The following is a 17,600-nucleotide window of genomic DNA, read 5'->3' as shown; positions in this document are numbered from 1 at the left end:
GGATGATTATGGGACTATGGGTGGGAAATATCATCCCGTTCACTTGCCTCAAGCGTGGAGGAAATGTGTGTCACATTTACACACATACACACAACTTGTCAGTCTGTTGTTCTGCTTCTCTGGCGGGAATCGGTTTGACCTTCGTGTTTTTGGTGCCATTCACAAGTTCACTCGCACACGTACACGTACACGCAGCATCTCCCAACATGTCTGAGTGCCGTATGAACATCCATAGACATAGACACCCACAGACAAGCAGGTTTCTGTAAGACAGATGACAAAACGGTCCCAACACACACACCCCCCCCCCCCCCACTCCGCACCTAAACACAATTTGAATTCTCCTACATGGGAATTGAGGGGGGGGTCAGCTCTGGAAAAAGGGGGAGAAAAGGAAGGAGGGGACAGGGAAAAAATGTGATTGCGACAGTGGATATTAAAACATGCGGTGTGATTTGAGCTTAAGGCCCTCTCCGTCGGGAGGAATGAGAAAGCCCACCACCGCAGCCCGCCATTCCGTCCTCTCTCTCTCTCATCTTTCCCAACACCAATTGATTTGTGTATGAAAAGCCGGCGCTTTTTCGCCCCCCTCTCCGGCTGTGCTTTTTGAGTGATCAGCTGATGAAGAGACTCGCGGCACGCTGCTATGCTGGCTCGCTAATTCTCTCCCCTCCAGCTGATATCCAGCCTGAACATTACAGTCAGGTAAATGGCACTCTCTTCCTCTCTTTTCTCTTCTGGTGCGGGCGATTAAGGCAGGCTACATCACACACACAGACAGGCACACAGACGGAGCGAGGGAGAGGGAGAGAGAGGGAGAGAGAGAGGGGGGAAGAGAGAGAGCGTGACTGTGTGTGTGAGAGCTGTGTGTAAGAGTGCGGGTGTAAGTGTGTGTAGGTGTGAGATGAGGAGAATCGCTTCCCAGACGAGTCAGTTCTGGTGTAGGGTCTAGCATGGATGGGCGAGAGCACACACATACGCACAGACACACACACACACCCAGAGGCAGAGAGACAGGCATGCAGACACAAACACACTCACGTCTAGCTGTTCTGTTCGGATCATGCGGTGTTGTCGGGGTTTTGTCTGGCTGGCGGATGGCTAGCGTCCTCCTCAGAGAGAGGCTTTGCAGTGTTGTGGGTTTTTTTTTTCTCCTCCACAGGGCTGACTGCTAACAAGGAAGAATCCTTGTTTTGCTCTTCTGCACCGTGGCTGCTGCGCAGACTAGTGTCTACTGCTTACTGCATGTCTTTTTCACTGTGTGTGTGTATGTGTGTGTGTGTGTGTGTGTGTGTCTGGGTACCTGTGAAGCTCTGCATGTCTATGGAGTGGCATGTACATTTCCTCTGCTGACGACTGGGCCTCGTGGTCCCCTGGGGCTGCATCCCTTCATGTTGTAGGTGCTAAATATCTCATTAGACTTACAGTGTCTAGCTCTGTGTGTGTGTTTTACCCTTTTGTGTCCTTTATCCAGCCTCATTGTGCATTAGGGACACTTCGTTAGGATATCTGCATGTGTAATGCTGCTGCATGACTTTAAGTGTAGTAGCCATTTCTTTTAGTGCACTATGACAAAAAAAAGCATTTTACATATTTTGTTGCATGCATGCATTACTATTCTTTTTTTTTTTTTTTTTTTGCGTCAACAGTCTGCATCGCCAGCAGTGACTTCATGGTGAATTCATAATTTTCTGTATCTCTGTGCTGCTGCAAAAAGGGCTGCTGCATGCATATTGCTTCACTTTAATTGCCTTTGTGTGAGATGCACAGTGGCAAGAAGACACACACACACACACACACACACACACACAAGCACACAATCACAGTAGGGTGACAAAAAAAAAAATCCGATAGTGTTTGGACTGAAATGTGGGTCTCGTGTTCATCCAGAAGCTAGTGATCGGGCAAAAACAGGAGACAGGCTGACGTGTTGTTTTTTTTTTGGCTTTTTTTGCTTGGTGCTTTTTACAGAGTCACAATGTCAAGCCTTTCAATATATAACTTTCTCCTGGCCAGAGCTATGCAGATAGTTCAGCTATTTACGACCCATTATATTGAATGATTTTTGTCTCTGATCCACTCCTGTGTGGAGCAAAGACATGACGCTTTGATTAAATTCAAGTGTTGCTAATCATGTATTAAAACACCGCATTAAGGGTCATACCATTCGCGCTGCTAGCATATATCATACCTTGTGTGTTCTCAAGTGGATTTTTGATCTCACTGACCTCTCCTTTTGTGTTTTAAGCTTTGGTTTTTAAATGGCATCTCAGCTGAATGCTTCCCACAGTGGGAATCAGTATTACAATTGCTGTGGCGTTTAAATGCAAGGCTGGATTCATTGTGCAACGGCACTGGTTCTCCATTGTTGAGGGTGGAACGTGTTCAAAAGCCACTTTTTTGAAGACTGCAGCAGCCAAAATTCTGGGTGAATTGGAGAACATTAAAATGACCACTGCATGGAAAGCTGTGCACTTATATTGATAGATTAAGCGCCATGTCTCTCTGTAGCAACATGTCTGCATGTGCTTCTGGGATCAGAAGAGCAGTTTTCTTAGATCCTTGATTGTCCCTGAAGTCACCCCTGCTTTTAGTCAAGAGGCTAGTCAAGCTCTGAGAAAGCCATACTCAAGCTCCTTTGTATGCTCTAGCTCTTTTGCGGCATTTTATAACATGTTTTTTGCTTTCTTGCTTTCTTTCTTTCTCACCAGAGATTTTTGAAATACCCTGACAAATCTTGTAGGATTTGTAAGTGCTGTGAAGTGTCAGAAAGGTCACAATGCATCAGTCTAGTAAACTTCTGTAAATCGATGTTATTTGCTCATTTTGTCTGCCTAAATGCTCTCAAAATCTTCAGTCAGGGACATAATCTGTGACAGTCCTTGTATGTCCCCATTATAATGTACTTTTGCATTCTAACATGGTTCAAATTACACAGAGGCTTTCAGGGCAAATGTGTTTTTGCACAGTCTTGTGTTCAGTGGTGATGCTGTACAACTAAATTGAGAGAGGAGTACTGTTATGCCCCTGATCAATAAGAACTCATGCTCTCTCTCTCTCTCGCTCTCTCTCTGTGTGTGTTATTGCATTTATCAGTCACTTACTCTCGTTGTTCTAAGATTCTTGATGAGTTTTTGGATCTTTTGTGTCACTCTTTTTAAAAAGACCTTTCTGGGTTATTGTACGTAATTTGTGCTCATCATAGAACTACTATCGATTGGCACGAGACTTCATGGATACGTCAGTAATGCAGTCAGTTACAAGGTTGATGTGAAACAACATTCTACTGTCAGTCATGCTTTATATAGGCACAAGAAAAAACATAACACTGTCAAGTGTGGTGCTGCCATGCATGGATGTCACGACTGAAAAAGACACAGAACTGTGTTGATTCAGGGAGCTGGATGTTCAGAAAAAGTAATGAATGAATAAACACTAAAGAAATATACTGTTATGTGCAAATACAGTGCATCTGGAAAGTATTCACAGAGCATTTTTCCACATTTTGTTATGTTACAGCCTTATTCCATGAATTCTAAACCCCATAATGACAATGTGAAAAAAGTTTACTTGATGTGTGGATAAATTTATAGAAAACTGATAAATTACATGTACATAAAAATTCAGAGCCTTGGCTCAATAATTTGTCAATGCAGCTTTGGCAGCAATTGCAGCCTAAAGTTTTCTTTAATATGATGCCACAACATTTACATTTACATTTACATTAAATATTCTCTAAAGAGGAAGGTCTTGAGCTGTCGTTTGAAAGTGCTCAGTGACTGAGCTGTTCTGACCTCAAGGGGAAGTTTATTCCACCATGAGGGGCCAAGACAGAGAAGAGTCTAGATTTGTGCCTTCCTTTTACCTTCAGAGATGGAGGGACCAGGTGAGCAGTACTGGAGGATCAAAGAATACGAGGTGCAGTGCGAGGTGTAATAAGGGCTGTGAGGTAGGATGATGCTACTCCATGTTTTACTTTGTAGACCAGCATCAGTATTTTGAATCTGATGCGTGCAGCTACTGGGAGCCAGTGGAGGGAACGTAGCTGAGGCGTGTGGGAGAATTTGGGAAGGTTGAAGATCAGTCGTGTTTCTGCATTTTGTATTCGTTGTAGAGGTCAGATGGTACATAGAGGTAGACCAGCTAGAAGGGAGTTACGGTAATCCAGTCGTGAGATTTTTTTGTGTGATATTGTAGAGAAGGAATCTACATGAGCGAGAGAGATTGCTGATGTGAGTCACGAAGGAGAGTTGGTTGTCTATTGTTGCTCCAAGGTTGTGGGTTGTTGTAGAGGGAGAGAGCTGTGAGTTGTCCAGGTGAATAGCAAGATCCTGGTATGGTGAAGAATTTGAGTTTGAGATGATGGGCTGCAATCCAAGATGAGACATCATCTTGCAGAGATTTTGGAGGCAGCAAGTAGATCTGAGGGATGAAAAGAGAAGATGAGTTGTGTGTTGTTGGCATAGCAGTGGTAGGATAACCCATGTGAGGAAATGTCCTCACCAAGTGATCTAGTGTAGAGGGAGAAAAGGAGAGGACCTAGTACTGAGCCAGTGGAGAGTCTACGTGAGGCAGAGATGGATCCTTTCCAAGTCACTTGGTAAGATCGCTCATCAAGGTAGGAAGCAAACCACTGCCATGCTGAGCCCTGAATTCCAAGCCTCTTCAGGATAGACTAGAGAGTCTTGTGGTTAACAATGTCAAATGCTGCAGAGAGGTCAAGGAGAATAATAACCAATGACAGTTTTGCCGATCTGGCTGCATGTAGCTGCATGTAGAAAATGTGTAGCTGGCTGCATGTAGCCAGAAGGGCCATCTCAGTGAGCTGCTCTGAAGCCAGACTGGTTAGGATCCAGGAGGATGTTATATGAGGTCAGGGGAGATGGTTTGTAGCACTGGACATCTATTGGACAGATGGTTGGACTGCCTGTAGATATGACCTGAATGATTTCTTCTTATGTGAGCTTAGAAAACTGATGTAGAGCTTGGCACACCACAAGCTATCCTTGGCCAGTTTGACCCATTCCTCTTTGCAGCTCTTCTAAAGTTCCATCAGGTTGGATGGGAACTGTCGGTGCACAGCCATTTTAAGATCTTTCTATAGATGTTCAATCAGATTCAAGTCTGGACTCTGGCTGGGACACTCAAGGACATTCAGAGTTGTCCTAAAGCTACTCCTTTGATATCTTGGCTGTGTGCTTAGGGCCGTTGTACAGCTGAAAGATGAACTGTCACCCCAGTCTGAGTTCAAGAGCGCTATGGAGCAGGTTGTCATCCAGGATGTCTCTGTAAATTGCTGCAGTCACCTTTCCCTCTATCCTGACTAGTCTCCCAGTTCCTGAAGCTGAAAACATCCCCACAGCATGATGCTGCCACCACCATGTTTCACTGTAGGGATGGTATTTCCTCCAAACATGATACCTGGCATTCACAGAAAAGAGTTCAATCGCTGTCTCATCAGACCAGAGAATTTTGTGTCTCATGGCCGGCCAGAGCACTCTTCCTAGAGCTCTTTACCATAATAAATATATGTGCTCTTTTGGACCTTCAAAGCAGCAGAACTTTTCCTTAACCATTCCCAGATTTGTGCCTCGAAACAATCCTGCCTCGGAGGTCTTCAAATAAATCCTATGATTTTTTTTCACAGATGAACTCCAATTAAGCTGCAAAAACGTCTCAAGCATGTACATGTGATATCACAGCTTTTTTTATAAATTTGCCAAAGCCTGAAGTAAAAAAAATCATGTTGTCATTATGGGGTGTTGTGTGTAGAATTCTGAGGAAAAATGAATTTAAGCCATTTTGGACTACAACATTACAAAATATGGAAAAATGTATGTGCTGTGAATACTTTTTGGATGAACTGTATAGCCTGTAACACTAAAGTAGACATTTTTAGAGCTGAACATCTCAGGTGAGACTTGTGATCTTTTCAGTGAAACCATACTCCCCCATAATTTGAACAGTGTATACAAATATTTAAAAGTTATTAAATGACCAAAATTAATGTAACCTTTCTGCTATTTTCTTATTGGGCTACTATGTATATGTGATTTGTAATCTTAATACGGCTGCTGTTGTGAAGCCAGAAAACAGAAATATTAATCTATTGGTTCTTTGAAACTTTGGTTATGTATGTGTGAAAGTATGGTTATTTAGATGTCTAGCAGAAAAAGCCCTCCTCATCCCATCTCATGCATTTCGCCTCTCAGAGAGCATTTGTGACGTGGTGTATTGCTTGACTAATGAATGACAAAAGATGGCATATGCCAAAAGTGTTTTAAAATGTAAAAAATCCAGATAGCAGTTTCGTTGACATTGCTTTTATTCCATGCTTCAGGCTGCAGAGAACGGGCTGTCGGTGGACATGGAGGAGGAAACCAGCTTGAAGAAGCGTAAAAGCGACCACCAAGTCAACAAAGACCCTGTGCCAGGACAGGAAACTGGCGAGAAAGTGAAAAAACGACGGGGCCGACCTCCAGCTGAAAAACTTCCACCAAACCCCCCACAACTCACCAAACAGATGAACACCATTGTGGACATGGTCATCAACTACAAAGACACGTCAGTAAACATTGTATTCATATCAGTGGTGGCCTAGCAAGTAGGGAAGCAGACCTGTAATTGGAAGGTTGCCGGTTCAAATCTTGGTGCCCTAGGGTGGTAGTAGCCTAGTGGGTAACACACTCGCCTATGAACCAGAAGACATTGTGTCCCTGAGCAAGACACTTAACCCTAAGTTGCTCCAGGGAGACTGTCCCTGTAACTACTGATTGTAAGTCGCTCTGGATAAGGGCGTCTGATAAATGCTGTAAATGGAAATGTAAATGGTGCCACTGAGCAAGGTGCCACTGAGAAAGATACCATCTCCAAAGGCACCTGTCACTAAGGGTGATGGGACACAATTCATTGTGTCACCTTGTGCTGTGCTTGCAGTTTATCACAATGATAATCACTTCACTTAAAAAAAAAAGAGAATCTGACGCTAACATGTGCACTTTATGACTACAAGCATCATCATTTGTGAGGATGATTTATAATCAAGTGTAAATACTTTTATTACTGAGTAACACAGACAACAACTAAATGTAAAACACTGGGCTCCAGAATACTGGTGATGTCTGGTACGGTGCATAGGAAAGATAGCATTAGTCAGGTATATCACTATGGGATACACGCCCAGTGTGTCTGACTGGAAGCACCAAGTAACCAAGTACACCGCATCAATCATGTGAGGACCAATCACAGCCTCCTGTGTATGTGTGGCTGCAGTCCACCAGCATGGTCTTCCCCGTGCAAACCAAACCAAAAAATGCAAGGAACCAAACATCTCACATTATCAGTTATGTTAACTGTTGCGTTAACTACGTTTGTCACAAGGGGAATCCGATGACGTACTTGCAGACATACTTTGGGCGTGGGCATAAGCCGTCGTACCGGTAGAGGACACTGGGCGAGCGGGGCAGGAGGAATGAGCACGCAATGCACGCGCTGCAACGCAGCGGGGAGTCAGTTCGGGATCTTTGGGAAGCACCGGGGCAGAGGAGAACCGGAAGACGGCGGGTTTCAGGATGGTCCGGGATCTTGGACTGGACGGGAGTAGGTCTTGGGCGGCAGGAAGTTAGGGGAGCATGGAATCCTGTCTTAACCGATGGGCCAGGTAGGTTCAAGGTCAGGGGCAGGCTGAGGTCATAGCCAGGAAGTTCCGGTCGGGGTTCTTTCGTGGTTTCCAGGGGATCAGGCAATTCTCGAAGTCGTGGGCAGGCAAAGGTCGTATTTCAGGAATCACAATTATCTTGGGGCGTGGGTGAGAGAGCTAGCGTCTCTGGCGAGTAAACTCATACAAAGAGCGGGCGTGTCTCCTTGGGGTTACCTCACTTTTATACTTGCCACCGACCGCTTCCATTTCCTCTTCCGGGTCGTCATCTCCCAGGCTGGTGAGGCGCCCTCTAGCGGGCTGGAGGCGCGTTGGCCATGACAACGTTGAATGTCCACGAGTTTGAATTTGGTTAATACTGAAGTGTGCTCTAATTCATGAGAATGTTTTGTGAAATAGCGAGAACAGGAGAATGGAATGATGTGGTCCGCTCGATATACATCATTTATAAATGTACATTTATAAATGTTTCTCATATTATTTACTACAGGTTAGGCCGACAGATTAGTAAAGGCTTCGTCCAGCTGCCCTCTAGGAAGGAAGTTCCTGAGTATTACGAGCTGATCCGCAAACCTGTGGATTTCAGGAGGATCAGGGTAAGACACATGAAGTAAACCTCTATATAAAAACTCACCACTCTGTTTCCCTCCAACTTTATTCCCTCCAAATGAATCCTTATTATTCTCTTTCTCTCTCATGCCTGTATACATACAAACAAGACTCGAGATAAACTGCACAACGGCCAAAAGTGCCCAAAATCAAAGATGTCAGAGTTACATGACACGATAGTTACCAAGGTGAATTAGATAGCCCTTTTCAATTACAATTAGGATGCATGTGCACACAGCTATGTGATTTCCCTACTTTAGCAGACCAATAATGTACTCAGCTTCTGTCTAATTTAAAACTGAACTCTGATGCTGGTTCTTTGTTTTGTACAGGAGCGTGTCCGCAACCACAAATACAGGAGTGTGGCGGATCTGGAGAAGGACATCATACTCCTGTGTCATAATGCTCAGACCTTCAACCTGGAGGGTTCTCAGGTCGGTCTCAGCCTTTTTCAGTCTGCAGTGTCAGTCCAGTGTTGGCATTGTGGATAAGAACATGTAAATTTATTTATACAGTCGGCAACACTACAATGTTGCAACACTACAGCAGGATAAAATGTTAAAGTGAATGAGACTATCAAGGAATTGAGCCGAACAGGATATCCCTCCGGACCATGGTGCAATAGCTGTGCTTGTGTGTGAAATATGTGCAAGGTAGTATCGTATATTTCAAACCTAGTGTTAAAAAAGTTACTGATTCTATTTACATTATTTTCTTGAATGGTAAAATCACATATGACACATCACAGATTCATGCATGTATTATTAAAGATTTAATGCATTTTCGCCTACTTACATATTAAATATGAACAAATGGCTGTATGTAGGCCTTCATTTGATCTCCATTAAGTACCACTAGTAGAAAAGCAGAACACCAACGAGCACAAGCAGAACACCAACTCCAAAACAGGCTGCTTTTTTTGCTCTGGTTTCTTACAGAACAATTAGTGTAGTTTGTCATGAAAAACTCCCAAACGCCAGCATTTGGGAGGCAGTGGAGTCCACAGAAGCTGTAGAGAGAAGTTCTGAGAAATGGCTGCAGTTTGGACCAAGACATGTCATAAAGAGCAAAGGGACTGAAAAGCATATGATGATAAGGGAGTGACTTGACACGTTGCACATCTTACTGTCCTCATTATTCGCATGCTGGTTTATTTAGTAGCGTGCCAGTGAAGTGTAATTGATGAGCTCGAACATAGAGTAGAACAGAAGATGGTGTTCTGGGTGATGGAAATAAAAGATTTGTTTCTCCATATTGGGCATAGTGTTGTCACCTAAGATCGCTGCTGTTCTTTGCACGTCCCTCAGATTTATGAGGACTCCATTGTTCTGCAGTCAGTGTTTGAGAGTGCCCGGCAGAGAATCGTCAGCAATGACAAAACTGAAGAGGAGAGTGCTGCCTTGGCAGGTGGAGAAGGTGTGCATGACTTTTCTATAAAAAATAAAAAAAAAAAAAAAACACACGTTCTCTTACAAATGGTTTATATCGAACTTTTTATTTTTCCTCTTCACATTTTTCATACAGCAAACCAGCAACTAATGCAGCAGGACAAAAATAGCGAGCAAAGCCACAACGCAAATGCCACGGCTGGTGTTAAAGAGCGCTGCAGCTTCAGCAGTGAGGACAGTGCAGAGGAGCGGCGAGATAATGGACGAGGCGAGGACGGCTGAGACCAAACTTCTGCCGTCAACCCCTTACCTCTTCGTAAGGGGAGGGGAGGGAATGGGAGGGGGGATTTAATAAAATAGTTTCATCGCAGAACGGGCTCAAGACGCTGATTTATTGATTGATTTTCCCCCATTTAGTAATATTGAGGAAGAACTATACATGACAATCCACATGCTCCGCACATGCATCCTTTAATTTGTAATTCCCTGCTGAATATTTATTGTGCTTGTATTTATTATGGTATAATTATGTAATTTCTTGTTTTTTCTTATTATTTCTTGTACTCCTTCTTCCTCTTTTCATATTATGTCATCATAGTCGTACAATTATTAGACTTAAAGACCTAGTTAGCGATAATAATCATGATAATTAAAATATTATTGTAGGCTGCATTTGCTCAGTATGAGAATTGTCATCTATAAGAGCCTTTCCCAGTGATACTGGACAGCCTGGTTATGATGGTCACCATATGACAGCTGTTGCCATCTTAGGTATTCTGCCATTTTCCTTGAACATTGTTGACTTTTGTATTTGTATCCATGTTCACTGGAACAAAACTGTTCCAAGGAGTTAAGCGACATGAAAAGAAAACTGTTTTTTCACTCCAACAGATGCTTAGCCTTAATCTGCCTCCTTGTGTCTTCAATAATTCCTCTTCTCTTCTCTTCTCTTCTCTTCTCTTCTCTTCTCTATGCTACTTTATTCTGTTCTATTCTCTCTTTCTGCCTGGGCACCTGTGTGAGATGTGAAACAGACAGAGGTTCCTCTTGAATGGCCTCTGAGTTCATTGATTTTATAAGTATTTTAAACCTTGACTATGTGTGAAAAGCCTTGTTGTCTTGTCTTGGAGCATGATGACAATATTACACAGCCACAACAGATGACTTTTGATGACATCTTTTACAGTATGAAGAATATTCAGATCCTGTTTTGGGGATGTCTGAAAAACAGAGAGTATCTGGTCAGAATTTGATGTTTACTATGATTTGTATGAAATGGATGGATTAACAATTGTTGGTTTGGGAAATGACTGATTCGTCTGTGGTCTTTCTTTTCTATGTTTTTCCATTTCTGTGAATATATACTTGAAACAATGTTCCAAAGTTTAGGGAATATGGACAGTTCTGCAGATTAATATGAAATTCACATAGTTGCATGTTAGTCAAGAAATCATTATATAGATTGCATGCATTATGGCACATTACAATTAAACATCAGTTGAGGTTTCAACCATTTATCCCAACATATATATTCATATTAGATGGTTTACTTACACTACTCCCTGTAGTGCACAAGAGAGTAAATTCAACCTGAGAGAACCACAGGGCGCTATAAAGCACAACTGGGAGCCTCCCTGCTACTCTAACTATTGGGTTTTTCCAGTTCTTTTTCTGGGCCAAGTGGGAGGCGCAGTACATTGGAAACCACCATTGACAACATGTTGCTGGATTTAATGAGATATTCCTGCATATCTCTTGATGTGTTTTACTGCCCCAGGGAAGTGAGATGTGTGATTTTTTGTCCTACTTCAGCTTACTCAAGATGTAGATCTGTGCACATGTATTTGCGCCTGCCATGAATCTCCTCTGTGACTCATGTGCAGACGTCTGACAGTTTCTGACACTTCTTCCCTCCCACTTTCCCCCTTATTTTAGAAATTTCTTGATGAATTTCAGTGTACCTGCACTTTTGCACTCACATAACAGCTCCAATAGGAAGCAAATAGAGCTTCCTACAGTTGTGGCTTGGAGAGGTTTGAGGCATACAGAGGTTGAGGCATGGCAGTTAAAATTTTTTTATAAAGGATCGTTGAAAGTCTATGCAGTGCAATTTTATGATTCCAATTAATCCTGACAACAGAATTTTAATTTTTTTTTCTGTTGCCATGTTTAAAATATGTGCAATATAAACACTCGGAATCAAGATGATTCTTGAATGAGAGATTTGTGAATGAAAAGATGTGTTTTCATCTTCATTGTGCTGTATCCTGCATTTGCATGTAAATCTTCCAGTAACCAGTAGATGGTGTCCATATACTGCATTTTGTGAAAGTTCTTCAATCTCTTTGGAATAGATCTCATTTGCAAGTAGATGTTTCTGACTACATAATCCCAATCAAGTTCTCAGTAAGTAGGTCACAATCAAAAGATTGATTGGACAGTGCACATTGGACAGAAAGTGTACAGAAAAGAGACAAAGCCTTTTAAGAGTATTAAGGCTCAGTCCCTGAGATGAGTCACTCTAACAGCAGGAGTGTTAAAAGGAAACTATAGGACAGCTGTTATTTGTGACTGCACTCGATATGGATGCTGAGGTAAAGTGCCAGCATAGCTTTGTAGGTTCGCTATGGGAAAAAGCTCATTATTTAAAAAATGCACGGTGAGAGATGTGGGAGTCCGAGTGGCATAATTAGTTTGCTGAAAGTAGTCAAAGAGCAATTCGTTTGCTGGGCAAAGGCATAAAGGGTATATAAATTGGTATGTGTGCCAATCATCCTCTCTGTACATCAAAAAGATCAAGCTTTTTAACCCGCATTTGCCAGGCTGATTTATAGCAACATAAGGATGGAAAAGATGGTTCGAAAGTCTGTCAGTTGAGGCTTTCAATGATGAAATGTAACAAAGCCCTAATTACCACTCTTATACTCCCCCAAAAATGACCATTTTATACAAACTACCTTCTCTGCATCGCATTCTCCAAGGGAAGGATTAAAGTGATTTAGAAAAATGCTTTTCTGCCTGCCTTTCCTTACAAAAAAAAAGGTCTCAGGTGCTAAAAGGAAAGGAACTATGTAGATGTGATACAACTATATATAATTTATTTTTTCACATTTAAAGGCAATTTTTTTTTTTCACAATTCATGTTCCTACAGCCAATTTGACCATCTCATCTTCATCAGCATGATCTTCTAAGATGTACTTCCAAATAGAAGTAAAAATATCACTTTACATCCCTTCAAACCTTCGTGTTATCATTAATGCAGAACAGGATTATTGGACTGACGACTTTGTTGTGGTCAAATAGTAAATGTGCCACGACTGCATCTCTGACTTTGCGGTAGAGGCACCTGAAAAAATGTAAATCCTCTGCCTCAAAGCCTGGCGGCATTGGAAAGGTCAAGCACATCTCTTGTTAGTAGCTTTTTTATTTTATATAACACATAAACATGCATCTGCGGTGGGTTGGCACAACCCTGCTTAGAAATAAGCGGTTACGGATAGCGAGGGAGAATAAGTGTGATAAACATTCATCGTGTGTGCTGGATTACTGTCTGAAGCAACACTCTGAATTGTTCCTATTCCGAATGGTCAATGATTTTGATTAAAGTAGACTTACTTTAATCATCTGAAACAGAAATGTCGCTCGGCGTACAAACTGGTTGAAAGCCATGGGGGGTGGGGACTGTACAGTCTAATAATAGACTGGAAAAACCACTGGGAAGTGTAAATAATCTAGCCTTACATTTTTTTGCATGGGATTTATTTCCTTGAGGTACTCAGTATTTGAATGCAAAAGACAATAATTAAAAATAGGCTCTTCTGTATCTTCAAACCTTCATATGGACACTTTTAAGTAGATAATGACAGAGAATTTGCTCGCACTTGATAACAAATGGTTCGCTTTCCTCTCGCCATCCAAAGGTGTGCATACTGCGTAAACTGAATAGTTCTGATTGAACAACCCAATATTCTAATATACTATAATACGGCTGTCATATTACGTCTGCGGTGGGCTGGCAGCGTGCTCACAGTGGGTCCTTGCCCTGTACCCAATGCCTCAGAAATGGCTCCAGCTCCTATTAAGCAGTTTGAGAGTGAAAGTGAAGTGATTGCCATTGTGATACAAAACACGGGGGAGCAGTTTTAGTTATCGTTTAGTTAGTTTAGTTACAGAGTAGTTATTTTGTAGGCTTCTGGATACTAATAACTGATTTATTTATCTATCTAACTATCTATAAAGACATTTTATAATAATTTTCATTCATCGGGGGCATATGCACCAGCTTTGATGCCCAGTGGCAGGCAGAGTGCCTTGAAAAACTCACAGACTGAGAAGACCCCCTTCAGCACGTGGTGTGGCATGGTGGATTGGTTATTCCCCGTGCATTTTTCCCACTTTTTTCCCTACAATAAACTGTTCCTTTTTTTGTTCAACCCTCCACACCATTAAAATGTCCATACCCCTCTGGCGTGACAGAACTCAACACTTAACACTAAATATATATACACTACCATTCCACCTCCACTTACAACTTGCCAGTCCTGGGGTGTGAGTGATAATAATTATTTTATGTAATTCTAACAACTAATCCTGTCACTGGGGATGCACGTGACCATGTGTTTCTTGGTGCCGGTCCCAAGCCCGGGTAAAAGTGGGGGGTTGTGTTGTGACCCCTAACGGGGGCGGCCGAATGAAGATGATGATGAGGTAATTCTAACAACAATTAGACAATTACACATGTATTAATCAACACGGCATTCCACTGGCACTCAACACAAACTGTAGCTGATACAGTTTATTTCAAATATTCCATTCAACAGGCATTTCCAGCTTCAATAGTCAGCAACCACGCCACAGACAACCGCACTCCAGACTCTCAGACAAGCACAGTCCACCGAGGCGAAGCGGGCTTGCATCCAGTGGTACTTGGATGGCAACGGTCAGTTTTTGTGTTGTTGGTGGGTTTTGTTGATTCATTGCTTTGCCTTTTTCCCCCAGTACACGTGGTTATTGGATGTCCTGTTGTCTGTTCTTCGTGTCTGCTGTGTGGATTACTGCCTGGAATTTTGATTTGGACTGTCTGTCTGGATGTAATTCACCTCACCACATGGACTTTCTTTTTGCCTCGTTATACTTTTGTCACATTGGCCAGGGTATTTTAAGAAAAATGACTTAAGCCTCAGGTGAAGAAACAGCAGTGCAATCAAGACACAGAACGGACAATATCTAAGACTAATGGGGAGGCCTTTTAGCGGGGAACAGACATTTAGGACCAAGCGTGACAACGGGCCTAATGCCTTCGTTATCTATATACCTCGCCTTCACGTTGGCGGGTGACTTATAAAGATATAAAACCCTAAAACACCGACACGAGGACATCTTCTGGCGTACGAAAAGACTTTTGAAAAGGTGTTCCGGCCTGCGGGCAACATATGGGCTACGTGGGATTTTCCCGCATATTCCGCCCTCTTCGCGCTGTACACGATAAATGTAAATCACCTCGTGAAAAACGCCATCATGGCGACAGAGGGTGGAATAAGAAGAGGCATTTTCTGAAACTGAAATAGACGTGCTTGTGGGTGAAGTGGGAAGCTGGGGAAAAAAATATTGTTTGGTGGTCACGTTTGAAAAAGTCCGGCCACAAGCGGCAGATGTAACCGGTGCATACTGTGCAATTTTTCCTGTCGTGGGGTAAACACCCAGCTCAAACTGTTCGAATAAATCGCATGAGGAAAAAAACAAAACTAAATAAACACATCGAAAGCAGCAGAAGAAGAAGAAGAACCCACATGCTGCTTTGGCCATTTGCTGCGTGTATGGCTGCACTTTAGAAGGGGGGGGGTGTTACAAAAATTCTTTTGATTTACCACTATAAATTACCTTTCTCCCGTTGTTCCGGTCATGATACGTAGGCGAGACCACGTTAAAAAGACTGGCTGGCGTCTGCCACAGCCAAACCAGTCGAGGGTCCATGTTCGTCGCGCATGCGCACTGAGGACCAATCTCACGACCGGGGACAGTGTACAGTGTCAGTGTACACTGTACGGTGCACGACTCACGACCAAGCTGCGATTCGGCCAGACTCGAGGAATGAATGCATGCGAAACACTTTTACCAATCACCGAACTACATTTACAAGCAGCGAATCACTACAGCCTTTTTTGCTGACCGATCATGTACCGAGCTCGACCCGAGCCGAGCCGATCCGAGCCCGACTAATAACCTGACTCGGGCCGAGAATTACAGCTCTAATAATATTTAAAGAATGCAGATGTTTTTCAGTTAAATAAATTCATCTACATTTCAACAGATGTGCTGCATAGATTAAAAGTGTAGATTAAGTTAAGATTGAATTCGAATTATATGTTTTACTTATATATTCACTTAAAATGTGAATGAAAAGTGAAAATTAAATGTATGGTGTATTACTCACTAGAACAAGGAATTATTACATATGTACTAATGGCACTCTGGTTTTTACCCACCCTCTTCACCTGCACTCACATCCCCCCCAAATGTCCGTAGGCAAGGGTCATGTCTTTTATAGATTGCAATGTTTGCGTTGGTTGAGGCATATGCATCTTTTAGGTCGGTTATAAATAAGACTCCTTGCCTTTACTCATAATTACCCTCAATGGGTGGTAAGGATTGAGTGTCATGGGAACTTGACTGAAATAAACAACAAAATCCAAAAGCATATAAAAAAAAAAAACACAGACGTAATCACACAAAGGACAGGTTTCCCCGGGACGTGGCAGAATTAAAAAGCAATGACAAACCACACAGTGTATAATCTTCATTTTCATTACTAGGCAGGCTGAGCTCCGTGGTGGAGGGTGGTGGAGCTCCGGCGGCAGGTGTGCCATGAAGAGGGAATCAGGATGTACCTACCAGCTGTACAGTCCATGCCTGGAGTTGGGTACTTTGTCGTTTTTTTTCTCTTTCTTTGATTTAACATTTTTATTTTTAGACTCAACACAGAGAAAGGCAGTGACATTTTCTCCCTGCCAAGCAATTAAGCTCAAACAAAACCTAAGCAATGTTTCTTGACCGAGATCACCTTGGCAGTTTTAAAAGAAGAAAATGCTCAAAAAATGTATAATGTTTCAGTCATGCAAGAATTAATGATGTGGAATAATTATCTTCAGATTTCCTGATATGGGTTTTTATTGTGATGTGTATAAGATGTATAAGATTATTTCTCAAGCAATGTCCTGTAGAGACAATATAAATCAATGCCTGGATCATGTCCTGGTCTTACTGAAAGCGAATTGATTGTCATTGTGCAGCACAGCACACAGTGACACAATGAAATGTGTCCTCCACTTTTTAACCAGCACCCTTGATGATGGTTACTACCGGGGGCAGTGGTGGCCTAGCGGTTAAGGAAGCGGCCCCGTAATCAGAAGGTTGTCGGTTCGAATCCCGATCCGCCAGGGTGCCACTGAGGTGCCACTGAGCAAAGCACCGTCCCCACACACTGCTCCCCGGGCGCCTGTCATGGCTGCCCACTGCTCACTCAGGGTGATGGGTTAAATGCAGAGGACAAATTTCACTGTGTGCATCGTGTGCTGTGCTGCTGTGTATCACATGTGACAATCACTTCACTTTACTTTTATAGCCTAGTGGGTAACACACTCGCCTATGAACCAGAAGACCCAGGTTCAAATCCCGCTTACTACCATTGTGGCCCTGAGCAAGACACTTAACCCCGAGTGTCTCCAGGGGGACTGTCCTTGTAACTACTGATTGTAAGTCGCTCTGGATAAGGGTGTCTGATAAATGCCGTAAATGTAAATGTAAATGGTGAGCAGTGGGCAGCCATGACAGGTGCCCACTGCCATTACAGCAGTGTGTGGGGATGGTACTTTGCTCTGATGCACCTCAGTGGCATCTTGGTGGATCGGGATTGGAACCTACAACCTTTTGATTACGGCTCCGTTTC

At 42.8% G+C, this 17,600-nt stretch overlaps 1 protein-coding gene and 1 long non-coding RNA gene across 8 annotated transcripts in view; one reads left to right on the top strand and one right to left on the bottom strand.

Annotated features, from left to right (window-relative positions):
- The window catches only part of LOC114785293 (uncharacterized), a 30,423-nt gene extending 29,199 nt beyond the window's left edge, over positions 1–1,224 (bottom strand). The window contains exon 1 of the long non-coding RNA XR_003749040.1: positions 1,042–1,224. This is a non-coding gene — a long non-coding RNA (uncharacterized LOC114785293). The remainder of the gene's footprint in view (positions 1–1,041) is intronic.
- On the top strand, positions 450–11,353 carry LOC114785290 (probable global transcription activator SNF2L2). Of its 7 annotated transcripts, none has more exons than XM_028971298.1 (6): positions 450–705; positions 6,341–6,564; positions 8,148–8,253; positions 8,599–8,700; positions 9,574–9,682; positions 9,791–11,352. In XM_028971298.1, exons 1-6 carry the CDS (start codon positions 622–624, stop codon positions 9,934–9,936), a joined length of 771 nt encoding a protein of 256 aa, XP_028827131.1. In that variant the 5' UTR covers positions 450–621; the 3' UTR covers positions 9,937–11,352. The 7 variants fall into 7 exon arrangements, with proteins under 7 accessions (XP_028827131.1, XP_028827130.1, XP_028827132.1 ...); XM_028971297.1 differs by lacking the exon at positions 450–705 and adding an exon at positions 978–1,136 and having other exon boundaries at positions 9,791–11,353; XM_028971299.1 differs by lacking the exon at positions 450–705 and adding an exon at positions 1,294–1,396 and having other exon boundaries at positions 9,791–11,353.
- Positions 11,354–17,600: the final 6,247 nt, after the last annotated feature.

The sequence above is a fragment of the Denticeps clupeoides genome, chromosome 3 (genome assembly GCF_900700375.1).
Source record: "Denticeps clupeoides chromosome 3, fDenClu1.1, whole genome shotgun sequence".
Taxonomy (NCBI): domain Eukaryota; kingdom Metazoa; phylum Chordata; class Actinopteri; order Clupeiformes; family Denticipitidae; genus Denticeps; species Denticeps clupeoides.
The sequence above is the reverse complement of the archived record's forward strand: the minus strand, read 5'-3'. Positions and strand labels throughout refer to the sequence as shown.